The 15,625-nt window shown below is 34.7% G+C and overlaps 1 protein-coding gene across 1 annotated transcript in view; it reads right to left on the bottom strand.

The window, feature by feature from the left end:
* The window catches only part of calcr (calcitonin receptor), a 51,853-nt gene that overhangs the window by 8,517 nt on the left and 27,711 nt on the right, over positions 1-15,625 (bottom strand). Inside the window, exons 6-10 of the mRNA XM_077196091.1 lie at positions 14,467-14,635; positions 14,245-14,355; positions 12,220-12,332; positions 10,655-10,746; positions 3,621-3,747 (exon numbers count right to left, since the gene is read on the bottom strand). Coding sequence (XP_077052206.1) covers positions 3,621-3,747; positions 10,655-10,746; positions 12,220-12,332; positions 14,245-14,355; positions 14,467-14,635 — 612 coding nt within the window. The remainder of the gene's footprint in view (positions 1-3,620; positions 3,748-10,654; positions 10,747-12,219; positions 12,333-14,244; positions 14,356-14,466; positions 14,636-15,625) is intronic.

The raw sequence follows: 15,625 nt of genomic DNA, 5'->3' as shown, positions 1-15,625 counted from the left end.
CGCGCTATTGGCCGCTTTGGAACGTTGCTGTGATACGTCAACGCGTCCGCCATTTTGCTGAGGGCAAGACTGCGCTGTAAACAAATGCAAGTAAACGGGTGAGCTGCGTTTTTTCTGGATAAAAACAAAAATAAGACCCCTATACTGGGATATAATTTAATTTTCATAGTAAAAGAAAGTTTTCTTACTGTGGAAAAAGCATTTTCTGTCTTTAACCCGATTTTAGCTTTTCTTGTGCTTAGAATTGACCGACATTGAGAAAATGAAACAAATCGGCAAATACAAATCACACCGGCAGACTACTTTCTGTATCTTTATAGCACTAAAACGATAAATATTTACAGATAGATACTCCAAATCGGCTATACAATCACAAAGATAACTGATGGATCCTTTATGGTAATATGATATGGTACAACTACAGTGCAATGCAAATAGTAAATATAAGATAAAGTGAGAATGTAATAGTAAATAGTTTAGTGAATAGTCAATAAAATAAACAAACAGTATACAAATAAAATAGCAAATAAAATAGTAATGAATAGTATAATGATATAATGTCATAAATACAATAATATAATAATAATAAAGAACTGCGCTCTCCATGAGGACTAAATAAATTGGATTAAATAAAAGTACAGTCAAGTCAAATAAAACACGTTTTATCTCCTGTATAGTTTGGTAACACTACAATAAGATTACATTCATTAATATTACTTAATGCGTTATCAAACATCAACACATTGAGTGAACAATATATTTTTATAACATTAATTAATGTTCGTGAATGTTATTTACTACAAACACTTGATTTTTCATGTTTGTTCACTTCATTCATTGTGCATTAAATAATGTTAACAGATAAAACTTTTGATTTAAAAAATGTATTAGTCAATTTTTACAGTATATAACGTTTAGTCATTTTATCTAATTTTATAACAAATGGAATCTTATTGTAAAGTTTTTTTAATACAGTTTCCATCTTTGTAACCGTGATATACACTTATACACTATATACTGTGTGTAAATTTAATCTAAAAATTAAGCTTTGGTGCCGAAATTGGTACAGAGAACCGTAGATTTTCACTAATAGTAACGAATAGTGAAATTTTGGTACCGTGACAACACCAGTCCCGCCTCAAGCTCACGCTATTGGTTGAGCCAGTTTTACTGTGTTGGTTCCAGTGTTTACTTGGAAATAAAATGCCTACTTATAGTTGATCCTGCAAATTAAACTGAGATGGGATGAAGTGTTTACCAATTTTTGATCTTTAACATGGCCTGGACGATCCCTTCCGCTGAATTTTTGAGTTGCCTGGCTGCTTTGCAAGAACATGTGTGCAGTTTTAATTAGAAAATTCTGGCAAAGTGTCTATTCTGAATTCCACTGAGCTGGATCACACACCTCCCAACAACTCGTCAGTCATCCAGATGAACTTTTTACCATATGTCCATGGCATAGCTCTCTTCTGCCTGCTACACCCACGCAACTGGCAGCAAGTCCTCACACATGTTGTTCCCCACACACAACTTTCCTTTAGAAGTCAAGGCTCTTTTACTTTAAATTCAGATGTCCTTGGCATGTAATGGCATTCTAGTCAGACTAAGCACAGCTTATGTGCACAGGGTTTAAGTCTAAACTAACCTATCTGTAACCTCTTCTCCTTGAAGCTGGAAATGCATTCTGCACTGACCGCGGCTCGACTCACTGGAGTTGGACGGAAAAACAGAAGGAGCTTGTTCTTCAGGCTGAACAAGGATACTGTAAATTAAACAGAGAATGCACCCACTCCCCCGAAAGAATGCACATTTAAAGACATTGCAGGTGTGTAAGAAAAATGATTATGATCTTTCTGAAACTCCAAAACTACACCTCCGCTGCACTCCAGTCCTTTCAGAACTTCAAAATCCACTCATCCAATCCATTTCAAACCCGGGATAGCAGGGTGCAAACTCACTTTTTATCTCTGTTTTTTCTCATAATATTGGTATATCAGAAAAAAAGAATAGGCAATTCTCCTTGATCACATTAGGTACAGTAGCTAAAAGTGAATGTTTTTCTTGAAACGCATCTCCTCACCACACCTCTTAGATCATGCAGTACATTCCAATGTGGCAGATTTATGCATTCCTCCATAGAGAGCAAAACCTGAAAAGATCATATTCCATGAAAAGGTCTCATGCAATGAAAATACAATGTGAATAAAACAATAGAACCTTTTATGGTGTGCTAAATATGTCTTTCTTCTTAAGTGTAAAATATTATTTTAAATCTTATACATGAAAAAAATAGAATATCTAGCCAAATGATCTTTACCCAAACGTAAGTATTTTTTTAATATCAAGACACAATATCACAAGTTAAAGCATGGGTCAAAATTTTATTTTAAATTAAATGAAAAATTAAATATTCTTCTCAGTTATTAATTGAATATATACACACTACCGTTCAAAATCTATAGATCAGAAAATTAAATTTCTTCTGTTCACCAAAGTTGATTGAATTTGATTGAAAATACAGCAAAAATATTTAAAAATAAAATGTAAAATAATTGTACTATTTGAATATGTTAAAATGCAATTTATTCCTGTGATCAAAGCTGAATTTTCATCATCATTACTCCAGTCTTCAGTGTCACATGATCCTTCAGAAATCACTCTAATATGATGATTTGCTGCTCAAGAAACATTTATTATTATTATCAATGTTGAAAACATCAAAATTTGTCATGATTCTTTGACGAATAGAAAGTTCAAAAGAGCAGCATTTATCTGAAATAGAAAGCTTTTTTAACATTCTAAATGTCTTTACTGTCACCTTTGATCAATTTAATGCGTCCTTGCTGTATAATAATGCTGTTAATTTCTTGAATTTCTTTCCAAAAATAGAAATTCTTACTGACCCTGTACTTTGAAGGTCTAAATTAAATAAAAATTTGAATCAATTACTTTACACTTCTGATCTAATATTTGGATCAGGCTTTTTTAGAAACAATAGGGTTTTTCACACTTGAAATAGGTAACCTTGGGTCATTCTAAACCCTGAGTAAATGGAATATATATTGCCGACTGAACAATTCAGTTCATACTGAATGGATGTTTCAGACTATACAGGTAATGAAACTTCTTCACTCCAGTTGTGACCATTTGATATTTTTCCTCTCAAACCAACTGTGTTCACACTAAAAAATGCAAGGTGGTTTCAACTCGTTCTTGGGTCAAATATGGACAAACCCTTAAATAAAACCCAACGGTTGGGTTTGTCCATACAGTATTTGACCCGAACATGGGTTAAAACAAACCAGCATTTTTTTAGAGTAACAACACAAGTTTCCTTGACTGTATAAGCGCGTGAATATGAGGCATGTGATCGGTTTTCTGTTGCCAAGCATCTAGATGTAACATTCTAACACTGCATCGTTTACTGTACATGTTTGGCACCGCAATGCAGGGTTAACAGCGTAAAAGCAGTGACATGTTTCATACCCATATCTCCGCCCCCCCCCCCATCTAATGTACAAGTGTGAAATGTTCTTTTTACGGGTTAGAAAGCGGGGTTTAGGACGCAGTATGAAAAGCCCTGTTGATGATGTGAGTATTGTGGAGTTGAGGCCACGCACCGGATTCCTCTGCACCACTTTGGGGTTGTTGACCACAGTTATGAGGTTGACGATGGTACAGGCTGAGTTGAGCACATACGAGAAGAATAAGTTCTTGTGTAGGGTGATTCTCTGACAGCTCAGACTCCTGGATGGAAGATAAAGAAATATTAATCACGGATCATTCATGACAGAGGCAGTTGAGTGAGTAATCAGTTTGACAGTTCATTTCAGGATGGAAACAAAAACATTTTTTGGTATAGTTTAGATGCAAAATAAATCAATCTAGCTTTTTTCAGCATTTCCAAGATTTGCACAACACATCTGTTGTCACAGGTGAATAAATAATTCATAAATCAGACTATTCATTCATTCATGCCATTGCCATTCACCTCTTCACAGCACGTTCAATATAGTTCTGTCCGTCCCATCTTTTAAATGCCTCCTTACAAAGCCTGCATTACAGTTTGAATGTCAGATATGCAGAAAAGTAGATGCTACAAGCAGCCAGAAACAGCGAAAGATTTCCCAATTTTATATGATCTCACCATGTGACTTGGCAGGCATCACTGATGTGCAAATGTAGGCGGTCATATGGTAATATCAGGACCTCAAGGATTTCAGGTAACGCTTTAGATTACAGCCCGGAAAGTACTGCGTAATCAAAGCGATTTTACAGCGTAACTTTCTGTAATTAAAGTGTACATATGAAATACTTACATGTAAGTATAAGGGAACAATATGTTAAGTTTGGGGAATAAAGGGGTAACAGCCAGGAGAATAAAACAAAATATATATTTTGTAAGTATTATAGAACTAGGGGTACTTATTCTACTATCATGATACAAAAATCTAACATTTGGGAGCAATTTAGCAAGAACATACACTGCATACCTTTTTGTAATAATGGTGTACCAATACATACTGTATAGGCTTTTTAAAAATGATAGGGTACATATTTATGCATTTATACAGTAATCTTGGTAACACTTTAAGGTAAGGGTACATGAATTATCATAAATTCATGCATGAATTCTGCATTCATTCATGCATTAATGTCTCATGAATCATCAGGAACTAACACAAGTTCAACATTTTTCATTCATGACTTCATGTATGAACAACACCTTAATTAAAACATTAACTAAGATGAGCACATCATCATGAATTATGATTTATTACGCATGATCATTATGTTTTCTTTGTTCACAGTTATGCCACCATTAATAGCACAGTGTTCATCAGTGTTTCAAAGGACTAGTCACCACTTTAGTTGAGGGGCCACACACATGATGAAGTCATTGATAGATAATGCTTAGTTAATGATGACTACTGTATTTGAATGTCAACAGAATTTGTGTGCTATGAGTTGCGATTGGTCTATTTTGGGGTCTGTCCAATACAGTAGTCATCATTAACTAAGCATTATCTACCAATGACTTCATCATGTGTGTGGCCCCTCAACTAAAGTGGTGACTAGGTCACTGACCTAGACAAAGAACAAAGAAAACATCATGATCATGCGTAATAAATCATAATTCATGATGATCTGCTCATCTTAGTTAATGTTTTAATTAAGGCGTTGTTCATCCATGAAATCATGAATGAAAAACGTTGAACTTGTGTTAGTTCCTGATGATTCATGAGATATTAATGCATGAATGAATGCAGAATTAATGCATGAATTTATACATGAATTCATGATAATTCATGTACCCTTACCGTAAAGTGTTACCGTAATCTTTTTAACAAAAGTGCACTGAAAATTAAAACAATTGCAATTTTGCTTAAATATTTGGGAAAGATACTCTTGTTTCATGTAGTGGTGCTTGTTACCCTGTTGTTCCATGTAGTTACAGGGTAAGTACAATACAGTTACATACACAAAATCTTATATCACTGATATCACTTTAATTTACGGCCCACAATGTCACACTTACCCTGTAACTACATGGAACAGGAGTATATTTCCCAGTATTTAAAAAAAGTGCAATAGTTTTAGCTTTACTTGCCATGAAACATGTAAGCCCAAACTTAAACATCTGCAATTTTGCTATAAAAAAAAACCTGTATAAATGCATAGATATGTCCCTGTAATTTTTAAAAACCCTATACAGTATGTATTGGTGCACAATTATTGCAAAAAGGTATGCAGTGTATGTTCTTGCTAAATTGCTCCCATATGTAAGATTTCTGTATCATAATAGTAGAATAAGTACCCCTTATTTCTATAATACTTACAGTATAAATATATTTTTTTAATTTTCCTGGTTGTTACCCCTTTATTCCCCAAACTTTACATATTGTTCCCTTATACTTACGTGCCAGTACTTTATAGGTACACTATAATTACCGAAAGTTACGCTGTAAATTCGTCTAAATTACGCAGTACTTTCCGGGCTGTAATCTAAAGCGTTGCCGGATTTCATATTGAGAATGTTTTTACCCCAGTTTCAATAAATGGATATTTTTTGGACTGGTGAAGTACTGAATGTTACAGTATGTTTTATTTGTACAATGAACTCTTTATATCTCAAAAGATAAAGGGAAAATGGATTACTCATAATACGACCCATTTAATGACATAAACAGAACATCAATTCTGTGCCGCCTGAGGCCTGAGCAGCCTTGTTTCAAATAATGTGACTGTGAATGAGATGCTTGCCTGTTTTTAACAGTAATTTTAAAGCTTATTGGTTGAAAATAAAAACTCAAAATATTGCGAGGGATTAATTATGAAGCCCCTATAAGGTTAAGGAACAGTGATGTTTGGAAATATATACATAATACCCTTCAGAATATTGGGGTCAGTCTCTTCTGCTCACCAAGACTGCATTTATTTGATCAAAAAAAACAGTAAAAACATTAATATTGTGAAATTGTATTACAATTTCAAAAACCTGTTTTCTATTTTAATATATTTAAAAAATTAATTTATTTGTGTGATGTAAAGCTGAATTTTCAGCATCATTACTCCAGTCTTCAGACATGATCCTTCAGAAATCATTCTAATATGATGATTTGCTGTTCAAGAAAAAAAAAATCGTATTATCTGTGTTAAAAACAGTTGTGCTGTTTAATATTTTTACGGAAACCATGATACTTTTTTCAGGTTTCTTCGATGTATAGAAAGTTGAAATGAACATCATTTATTTTAAATAGAAATCTAGACGGGGGAAAAAGGGCATTTCTGAGTATAAAATGCTGTTTTGTTGTTGGTCAGGAGTTGTTAAATATGCCAAATTTGGGACGTAAAACCAGTTCACACCTGCATCAGCAAATCTCATTACAGTCTCCCAATTAAGAAAGTCATGCTACTCACATGATTTCACTCAGTTTAACCGTAAATTGCCAGCAGAGATCAGCTGAGTGCAAAGCTGGGATGGGAGTGAAAGCTGAGCTCATTTTCCAAAGCTATTTCCCATATTCCTAACCAAAAATGTCTGGCATTATCCGGTGGGGCATAAATTAAAGCTTAGTGCAGCTGTATGCTGACACGTACCTCTTTGAGCACCACATCTGGACTCAATAAGACGACATTAAGACTTTGACATCTCAGAAGATCGGACTGTAAATATCACCATCGCACCACAAAAACAAGCGTTGCTACGTTACAGTTCCAAACCAGCTCAACATCATAATTGACACAATAAAAATATTAACAATTGCGAATAAATTAACTGACCCAGTGATATTTCAATAAAGTTGCAAGATGTAGACTCGTTGATCAGATCGCTTAGCCACAAACAGAATGAAGCCAAAGACATCCAAATGTTCTTTAAATAATGCTTTGCTTTTCCCCCCAGTCATTTTAGGCTACATTTGCAGGGATATGAAAACATGCCATAATGCCATAATCAAAAATTAAATGAAATTAAATTGTGTCCTCACAACAGACTGTAATTTCTTTAACAACTAAAACAAAACAAGTATTTATTGAGTGCTATTCAAATTAGGTCTTAATAGAAATATGCTTTTAATCCTCTGAATAATGATCCATTTAAAGAGTACATTGACTCTCTCTCTCAATCTTTCAATGACGAAAAAAATGTAATAAAATAAACTATGAGATTGTAAGCTTACTTGCTGGATACAACTGTCATACTATGTGACATATAACCCAAAAGTTTATGTGGCGTTTAATGTATATATGACTCTTTGGCTCCTACATTTAATTACCCATGAAATTAAGTTTACCCTAGGGGACTCAGACATACGGAGGAAACCAAGTCAGCATGAAATGACACACAAAACCTGACAAATACTCGTCATTTGGCTCAGAGCTTAGTGCAACTCTACCAGACAAATGGACACCAAGGATTTGCACTCAATAAAACACAATGATGAGAAACTATCGTTTTTTGCGATGCCGGAGCCAAATGACCTTTCTCTTTCAGCCTGTAAGCGGAGTGCAAACAGTCGGGTCCTATTAAAAGTTCATTTGTTAATGTTAATGACAGAACGTTCACTAAATCATTTAAATGTCCATAAAAACATGCACGCTGTATCATGTAACATATGTTGCCTTAATCAAAAATGTTCATTAACATCAGCATTGCGTGATACTATTTCAAAGTGATTTCTGTAATTTTGACAGATAAAATTTTTTATTTTCCTGTGAAAACAAACCTGGAAAGAAAAGATGTTAGGATTGAGGAGGGAAATGAGAGATTTTTCGTGCATTCCAGTGTATTATTAATGGGATATATCGTAAACTAAATCGGGAGAACAGACCACAAATGTGCAGTATATGTTGTCATTTTTTTTATACTATAACAGCGAAATGCAAAGGGAAAAAAGAAAATGATCACGAGGAAACGAATGCAGCGTCTGAAACGAGCTCTTGCCATAGATATTCTTGTTATAACATGTCAATTTAAAAATACCAAGTGTTGCGTTTTTCTCATGTCTGGAAATAAATCATGAAGGAAAATTGACAGCTCATTCAGTCAAACTGACGGATCAGCTTTATTTGTAAGGCGATCTCATGGTTTGAAATGATTCGTTTCAGTCTTTTTGAATGGAAGTTCCCCAAACCGAAAGAAAATAAATCAAAACGCAGTTAACTCATCAGGAATAAGGTGGACAGGAAATAAAATACAAAGATAGTTCTGCTTTTTTTGGATGTTATCTTTTCATTGTCACGCTCTGTTTAGATTCCGACTCTGGGAATTTTCTGAAGCAACTTTATAAGACGTACACTTGCCTTTTAAACTGTATTAAAGGAGTTCTCATTTATACTGAACAACTGTTGGCTGATTTTTCTTTCACAATCTAGTCCAACTCAAACATTAAAATTGTTTGTAAAGAAACTTTAGTTGGGTTCATTCTCCTACTGAAAGAGAAACAATTAAAGCAGGTTCTCCAGTAGAATTTTCCTACTTTTTGCACCATACATTTTTTCTTTTCATTTTAACAGAAGGTCCCAGTTCTACCGATGAAAAGCCTTTCTTTGTTTATGCGTTAGGTTTTTAGGGACCACCTTTGATGGGGTGGTCTGGTTTAACTTCCCCTTCCAGATTGAGACTGAGACATCCAAACACAATATTTATTGTCCCGTTCTCAATATCTCATCCGATATTACAAAACCGATACCAGATTATGGAAAAATGCTTTAATATCTGGGAAAAATTGGTAAACCCGGTTTTCTTAATAGCCTTAATTGTACAATGAATCTCTTATTTACATTGTCTTTACACTTAGTATGTTAAAATGAAAGGATTATCACGAGCAAACAAAACAAAACCTTGTGTGTTTTCAGCAGTTAAGTGAATTAACTAACTGACTGACTAGCACCACTGACAGGCTGTTGCATTCACACACTCAGCATATATGATTGTAAATTGGCTACAATACTCAAAGCTTGTAAAAACACACCTTTATAGCTCAGAGAGTGCTCAAACAAACACGAACAAGGGCGTTTAAAAGCAGCGCTTATCAGTGTACAACCTGCAGACACGTACCGGTCCTGGTATACTACGGGGCAGTTGAATGCTTGAATCTGATTGGTTGACAAAAGTTATAAGGTGTGCAATTAGTCTGTCAGTGGCTCAAGTCTCCATTACTAGCTCTAAAATGACGTTTTGGAATTAGCAACGGAGGCTTGGGATTAGATGCGTAAGAAATTAGTCCCCCACACAAGAGCATTTTAAGGACAAAAACCTGAAAGATGTCTTGAAATACATCATCTGAACAATGTTTTTGGGGTGTGGTAACTGTAGTATAAGCTCAATAATTATCTCTGGGCCGTTGAATTATTGCAAAATAATCCACACCTGAGGTCTAATGGGTGTGGCCGCATAACCACCTCGGGTGTGCATTATTTTTCGAATAATTCAATGGGCGTCATCATTTATTCTAGACTTGTAAGTATAACTGTTTTTCATCAGTATAAAATTATAGGATTCCAAAATAGCAGTTTTTTATTTGTTTTGTTTTTTCTTCACCAAAACAATATCATATTGAAATTCCTTTTGGATTCCAGTTTGTATACAAACGGGAATTGCATTTCAGTGTATGATTTGCAATTCAGTCAAATAATGTGGTTGGTTTAGATTTTGATGCATTCACAAAGCACTGTATATGGTAATTCAGCCAATGAGCCCAGAGAAAAGGCCAATTTTCCTGACTTTGTGAAAGTAAAAGCCTGATCCAGAGTTGAATATAATTCAAGGGTTAATGCATTTAACTTCAGGGTTCAGACTGCATTTCCGCGTGGCCATGCTAACGGGAACGCCATCCATCTTTTCTATTCAGTTTGAATTGACCACTGTGATAAATGGGGTAACCGAGAGCCTCTTGGTAAATCTCTCTTTGAAAAGCTTAAACGCGGACTCTGTCAATTAAATAAATCTCAGACGCCACCGCAGGACTCTACCTCCACACCGTCACCGTCAACAGCTCTGAGTAATGTTTGAGAGTAGACAACACACAGCCCTGCCAAAAACAAGTGAACAACTGAGCGACCCTTCATCGAGAGGTTTATTGATCGTTCTGAAGTAACTGCAGCTATGCAGCGGATATTTCTGGTATAGGTGGAAGAGATGGAAACTCACCTGAAATAAAAGAATATGGCCAGTGAGATGAGAAGGGACACTATAGAAAGAGCATGACCCACAATCGCCATGTAATACAAAATATACGCCATCTGAAATGAGACAAATGATGTCATGGTCAAACCACGTTCTCAGGAGATTCACTTTACTGTTTTCATTTTTTTGGGTTCAAGAGACCCTAGTATATATATATATATACTAATATATATATACTAATATATATATATATTATAGATACAATCTCTTAAAACAGATTGCATCTATATTTTTTGCAATCTGTTTTTCTGAAATAAGATTTCAGTCTCTGAAAGGACAAACTGTATGCAATTTAAAATTATTTAGGCACGGTATTTAAAGTGTGTTATCACATTGATATTCTGTTAATAATCAGTTCTCATAGGATTACAACAATTCACAAAGAATCAACCTGAAACTTCAATATTAAGTATATTTTGCGGTATTAAACATAACATAATAATAAAAGAGATCATATAAGCGTATTTTTATGAGTGTTATTTAGCAGTAATTTTCATGCAACAAGGATAAAATCTCAAAGTAGTAACAAAGCATTAAAATAGCATTGAAAGTGCATATCCCCATTTTTATGCCTTTTTTATGAACTCCATCTGGTGTGATGGAGTGAAGTACACATACAGTACTTTATTTGAGTTTGCCTGAGCTGACATTTTCTCTCTATCCCTCACTTTGTAAAGCAGCAGTTGTATGGCTCTGAAACCATTATGTTATGAATAATTTTCAGAGCCTGTCCCCCAGAAAAGCTGTTAAGTTAAACTGAAACTGCCTTGTGTCGACATGCCTTGAGTCTGAAAGCAACACTCAAATCCAACATTGCCTTCAGGAACATATTTTAAATAGTATGAAACTGTATCAGAGCTGTATCTATCATATTTCAGCTTTTTTGTGATATTATGGTATGTTGATCTGCTAATTATTTGTCATGTTTTCTTTTGCAATATTTATTGCAAACACATTTTAGAAAAGCAATAGCTAGTAAACTATCTGCTATATGGATATTCTGGATACAAGTTGTAGATCAGCACTGCATGTTTAAACACATGGGCTAAAATCACAGGAAATAAAGTCGTTACATTGAAATCTCCCAATCTAACATCCCAGTTAACACAAATATGTTCTAAGAACGTTTTCCTAATGCTCCCGTTAAGTTATGAAAACATTATTTTTGAATGTTTAAAATGATGAATGTTCAGTTTTTTTCTTGATTATGGGAATGTTGCTTTTGAATGTACTTTTGCAAAATGATCAAATGGAATGTTCCCTTAACATGCATATAACTAAGAAAAAAAAACGTTTTAAAACATTTTAAAATGTGAAAGTTTTGAACGTTCAGAGAACAATCTGAAATAAAGTTTTGTAACTTAATGGGAACAATAGCGAAATGTTCTTAGAACATATTTTTGTTAGCTAGGATGTGCACTGTAAGAGTTTCTTTTCATAACATCTGACCTTTTAATTCATAAATATTCATAACAATAACATTTTCCTTCAAGACAAGTGCAGAATTTAAGGATGTCCCATCCTCCTACCTTGAGCTTGTCCTTGGTATGAGCAATGCAAAGGGTGTAGTTGGACCAAGTCCTGTTTGTTTCAGGGTGTCTGAACCAGTTTCCAGTCTCATCACAATATTTGGTGACTTTTTCTAAATGAACAAGGAAAAAGACGTGAGATAAGTGCATGACAAAAACCATTATACTTTAGCTTTTAAAGTAACCCTGGTGACAGAAAAGTTCAAAGCTTTCAAAATGCTTCAAGAATTGGGGTGGTGTAGACTTGCACAGATTCTAAACTGGTTTTGTTTCAGGATGATGACCTAGATTGCTTATCTCCAGGGCTCGACATTAACTTTTTTGCTCATCATCCACTGTGGCTTGTGGTTTTCCAAAGTTACTATCCACTCAGCATTTTCACTGGCCACAATTTCGACATCGATACCATGGGAAAAACTGACATATGGATATTTTTTAATATTATCTCATAATTTGTCACCAGGTATGTAAGCCTGCTGTCACTTTAAGACCTGACGCACAGATCCATTATACAGTTACACAGTCTTTCTCAACTGTTTACTTTCACTTTAAACATAACTGACTGTTTACGTGAATACTTTTGTGTGTATTTGACTGTTTAAGGCGAGACACTACAGGTGAATAGGGTAATTTTTTTTTAACTAGCGGATATCACCATGAAAATTTGCCAGTTGATTACCTACATTAAGATGAGAAAAAAATGTATTACACGTTTTCTGTAATTTAATGTTTAAATATACAAATGAGGCATTATCTAATTAAATATGCGTTCATTTGCATATATTCTAAAAAACGAAATCTGAGAATTGGATAAAGCCAGGTTCAAAATTATTTTTTCATTGTGTTCACATATTAGATGGGGAAATAATTACAGAGGGAATTATGGATATCTACTTTTTTTATCCTGTAAATCAGAATATACTGCCAATAGCCTTAAAAAAATATTTTCGACATGTTTTTTGGAATAAAATGTTATATAAATCAGGCTAGGAATAATATATTCACAAATCCCTCTGTAAATGTCTTCATAATATAACTAGGTACAAGACTGGAAAGTTTGGTGTATATAGGTGCTACTGAAGTGGAGATTTCGGACTTGGGAGTATGAGAGAAAAGTCATTTTGAGAAACAGGCTTTAAAGATTTAGCATCAGCCAATGAGATTGCGCATTTAGAGTAAAATCCCCCCTTTTACTTTCGCGATTGGTTGCTGATAAAAAGGAAATTACCATATTTGGATCCGGCAGTATTGTACAGGAGAGAAAGAGCTTTCTAACGGTGTGTGTGATGACAGGGTGCAGATCGCGATTGCGGAGCAGAGGGATGATTTATAACGACAACTTTTGATAAATTTATGAGAAATCTACAGACGCAAAAGACCAAGGGTAGTAAAAAAGACCTAAATGTGAATTTTGGACTTTTTTACACCACAAGTCTGAAGGAAGACATGTTATTGAAGACAAATATACTAAAATCTCAAAATTGACCAGTGAAAACAAAAACGATGTTTTTGCCTGCCGTGTCTCGCCTCAAGCACAATAAGCAGAGAAAGAGAACTCAATTTAGTACAAATGAAACGAGTGAGTGAGAGGAGGCGGGTGTGTGTGTAACTCGCTATGTGAGAGATGAGAGAGTGAGAAAGCGCAGCTGGTATCGTGTATCTATTCTTGTGGAAAATGAGTATTGGAAGCATTTCAGATATTTCAGAATCGATATGTATCGAAAAATCGATATTTTTTACAACACTACATTTCAGATGCCTTTTTAAAAGACTACAATTGAAAAAATGTATATTACATATAAAACTCAACCCGCCAAAGTGGCTAGTAGGAGTAACTGCGTTACACACCAGTGTTGAAATAATGTCAAGCCCTGGTTATCTGTGAAAACTATAGCTACGCTCACGGCATCCGCAATAATGAGATGACAACACATGACGTTCTACTCAGAGTGAACGTGAACGTAACCTACACCACTGTTTTGATTTGTTTTCAGAAAAGATAGACAAAAAGTGAAAGAATTGTACCAGTGGAGTCGAAGTCAGGGAAGTAATTGGGGCAGTACTGAGAAGTGAACGTTCCTGCTGGAGTGTCGTCCCAGCATAGCCATCCGTCCCATGTGCGGTTACAGTATGGACCTAAAGACAAGCACACAAACAATCAGGGCCAATTCCTCCGTGCAATTGCTCTTTGCAAGAGTTTCTGATGATTCAATCTAAAACCTCTTCTGAGGCTCTCTGTTTCCACACCTGATTTGTTATATGGCTGGTCTCTGTTCATTTTCTCAAAGCATTTATATTGACCATCGATGATCTTCTTCCTCTCCTCCGCTTTCTGAGTCACTACAGGGCTGACCTGACTCTCAGCTGTAGGATCCATCTCCGTCTCCGTCTCTAAAAAGCCATGAACTGGTAACGTCTGAAGAAGAAAGCATTCGTTTTGAGATTACAGATAAAAGAAGTATCTGATTTTAGACTTATTGGATAATTAGGGGCCAAGCACTGAAGTATGTGTTCTTTCTCTTTGTATATAAAGAAGATGTATATAAAGAAGTTGTGAAATTTAGCCCTCTAGTTGGGGAGAGTCTGATCATTCATGGCAATTTTGGGTTCCTTGAAATCTCTCGAACCTCACCAACCACTCAAAGTTGCACTGCTTTCTTTTTGCTTATAACTTTTGATCAAAAGTTCAATGTGCCCAATGGTTTGAATTTCTGCTCGACAAGATATGTACATTCACAACCAGTCAAAAGTTTGGGGTCGGTGGGATTTTTGAATTTTTCGAATGTTTTTGAAAGAAGTATCATATGCTCACCAAGGCTGCATTCATTTGATTAAAAAAAACAGGAAAAACTGTCTGTAACTGTAATATTGTCAAATATCATTACAAATTAAAATATATATATATATTTTTTTTACTATATTTTAAAATGTAATTTATTCCTGTGATGTCAAAGCTGAATTTTCAACATCGTTATTCCAGTCTTCAGTGTCACATGATCCTTCAGGAATCATTCTAATATGCTTATTTGCTGCTCAAGACGCATTTCTGATTATTATCACTGTTGAAAACAGTTGTGCCGCTTAATATTTTTTAATTATTTCATATATTTTTAATGTTTCTTTGATGAATAGAAAGTTTTAACAAACAACATTTATTTTAAATAAAAAGCTTTATATTTATGTATTATATACGCTATAAATGTCTTTAATGAATAAAGGTATTCGTTTATTTATTTTTTAAAATCTTGCTTACCCCTAACTTCCTCCTAAATATCATATCTTCATTAAATTTGTCTTAAATAATTTTTCAGATCATTTGTGTGTGTGTGTGTGTGTGTGTGTGTGTGTGTGTGTGTGTGTGTGTGTGTGTGTGTGTGTGTGTGTGTGTGTGTGTGTGTGTGTGTGT

The sequence above is a fragment of the Siphateles boraxobius genome, unplaced genomic scaffold (genome assembly GCF_051911475.1).
Source record: "Siphateles boraxobius isolate OS27281-9 unplaced genomic scaffold, OSU_SipBor_1 35, whole genome shotgun sequence".
Lineage (NCBI taxonomy): Eukaryota > Metazoa > Chordata > Actinopteri > Cypriniformes > Leuciscidae > Siphateles > Siphateles boraxobius.
Note: the sequence above shows the minus strand (reverse complement) of the source record. Positions and strands in the feature narration are given on the sequence as shown.